This window comes from Diaphorina citri, unplaced genomic scaffold, assembly GCF_000475195.1.
Source record: "Diaphorina citri unplaced genomic scaffold, Diaci psyllid genome assembly version 1.1 scaffold8806, whole genome shotgun sequence".
In the NCBI taxonomy this organism is placed as follows: Eukaryota; Metazoa; Arthropoda; class Insecta; order Hemiptera; family Psyllidae; genus Diaphorina; species Diaphorina citri.
This window is the reverse complement of record NW_007386181.1, coordinates 374-2,738: the sequence shown is the minus strand read 5'-3', so window position 1 is coordinate 2,738 and position 2,365 is coordinate 374. Positions and strand designations below refer to the sequence as shown.

At 35.9% G+C, this 2,365-nt stretch overlaps 2 protein-coding genes across 2 annotated transcripts; both read left to right on the top strand.

Moving 5' to 3' along the window:
• The first annotated feature begins 29 nt into the window (after nucleotides 1-29).
• LOC108254065 (cilia- and flagella-associated protein 251-like) lies at nucleotides 30-1,262 on the top strand. The gene is made up of 2 exons (XM_017449030.1): nucleotides 30-803; nucleotides 867-1,262. Exons 1-2 carry the CDS (start codon nucleotides 30-32, stop codon nucleotides 1,260-1,262), a joined length of 1,170 nt encoding a protein of 389 aa, XP_017304519.1.
• Nucleotide 1,263: 1 nt separating this feature from the next.
• On the top strand, nucleotides 1,264-1,973 carry LOC103522481 (uncharacterized abhydrolase domain-containing protein DDB_G0269086-like). Its single transcript, XM_026832601.1, has 2 exons — nucleotides 1,264-1,516; nucleotides 1,711-1,973. The coding sequence occupies exons 1-2, from the start codon at nucleotides 1,276-1,278 to the stop codon at nucleotides 1,971-1,973; spliced, it is 504 nt and encodes a 167-aa protein (XP_026688402.1). The 5' UTR covers nucleotides 1,264-1,275.
• The last annotated feature ends 392 nt before the right edge of the window (nucleotides 1,974-2,365 follow it).

Genomic DNA, 2,365 nt, shown 5'->3' with positions numbered 1-2,365 from the left:
TAATTAGAGTAGAAGATAAAAATGACGATATGGAAGAAAGGAGGGAAGAATCTCTTGAAAAACAAGACAAAAATGAAGTGCTAATGGAAAAACCCGAGACCGTGTCTGATGAAATCGAAGAGAAGAAAGAAGAAATAATTGAAAAACCCGAGATTGTGCCTGAGGAAATTGAAGAGAAGAGAGAAGAAATAATTGAAAACTCCGAGGCTGTGTCTAAGGAAATTGAAGAGAAGAGGGAAGTAATAATTGAAAATCCCGGGACTGTGTCTGAGGAAATTGAAGAGAAGAGAGAAGAAATAAATGAAAATCCCGAGACTGTGTCTGAGGAAATTGAAGAGAAGAGCGAAGAAATAATTGAAAATCCCGAGGCTATGTCTGAGGAAACTGAAGAGAAGAGAGAAGAAATAAGTGAGAATTCCGAGACGGTGTCTGAGGAAATTGAAAAGAAGAGGGAAGAAATAATTGAACATCCCGGTGCTGTTATTGAGGAAGTTGAAGAGAAAAGGAAAGAAATGAATGAAAATCGCGAGACTGTGTCTGAAGAAATTGAAGGGAAGAGAGAAGAAATAATTGAAAATCTGGAGTATATATCTGACGAAATTGAAGAGAATAGGGAAGAAAAAAGTGAAAATTCCGAGGCTGTGTCTGAGGAAATTGAAGAAATAATTGGAAATCCCGAGACTGTATCTGACGAAATTGAAGAGAACAGGGCAGAAATGAGTGAAAATTCCGAGTATGTGTCTGGCGAAATTGAAGAGAAGAGGGAAGAAAGAATTGAAAATACCGACATTGTATCTGAAGAAGTTGAAGAGAAGCAAGAAATAATTGAAAATCCCGAGACAGCATCTGAGGAAATTGAAGAGAAGAGAGAAGAATCAATTGAAGATCCCAAGACCGTGTCTGAGGAAATTGTAGAGAAGAGAGAAGAATTAATTGAAGATCCCGAGGCTGTGTCTGAGGAAATTGAAGAAAAGAGCGAAGAAATAAGTGAAAATGCCGATTCTGTGTCTGAGGAAATTGAAGAGACGAGAGAAGTAATAATTGAAAATCCCCAGACTGTATCTGAGGAAATTGAAGGGAAGAGCGAAGAAATAAGTGAAAATCCCGAGGCTGTGTCTGAGGAAATTGAAGAGAAGAGAGAAGACATTGTTAAAGCCAATAAAACAATGGAAGAACCTGTTAAATCAGGAGACAATAGTGAAACACCTGTTGAAGCTGATGACACAAATGAAAAACCTGTTGAATCAGGAGACAATGGTTAAAGCCAATAAAACAATGGAAGAACCTGTTAAATCAGGAGACAATAGTGAAACACCTGTTGAAGCTGATGACACAAATGAAAAACGTGTTGAATCAGGAGACAATGTTGAAACACCTGTTGAAGCCGATAAAACAATGGAAGAACCTGTTGAATCAGGTGACAATAGTGAAACACCTGTTGAAGCTGATAAAACAATGGAAGAACCTGTTAAATTCGAAGATAAAAATCAAGAAATTTTTGAAGACGACGACACAAATGAAGAAGAACCCGTTGAATCAGGAGACAATAGCGAAACACCTGAAGTCAATGACACAAATGAAGAAGAACCTGTTGAATCAGGAGAGTTAAAGCCAAAGACACAAATGAAGAACCTGGTGAATCAGAAGATAAAAATGAAGAACTTCTTGAATTAGAAGACACAAATGAAGAATTTGAAGACGACGACACAAATGAAGAAGAACCCGTTGAATCAGGAGACAATAGCGAAACACCTGTTAAAGCCAATGACACAAATGAAGAACCTGGTGAATCAGAAGATAAAAATGAAGAACTTCTTGAATTAGAAGACACAAATGAAGAATCTGTTGAATCAGAAAGTGAAATTGAAGGACCTATAAAATCAGAACATGAAAGTATAGAACCTATTGAATCAGAAGATAAAATTGAAGAACCTAGTGTATCATATAACACAAATAAAGAATCTAACAAATGAAGAACCTGGTGAATCAGAAGATAAAAATGAAGAACTTCTTGAATTAGAAGACACAAATGAAGAATCTGTTGAATCAGAAAATGAAATTGAAGGACCTATAAAATCAGAACATAAAAGTATAGAACCTATTGAATCAGAAGATAAAATTGAAGAACCTAGTGTATCATATAACACAAATAAAGAATCTGCTAAACTAAGTGACAAATTTAAAGATCCTGTTGAATCCGTAGACACAGATGATATTCCCGTTGAATTAGAAGATAAAATTGAAGGACCTAATAAACTAGAAGACACAACTAAAGAAATAATTGAATCAGAAGACCAATGTGAAGATCCTGTTAAATCCGCAGACACAGATGATACACCTGCTGAACTACAAGACACGAATAAAA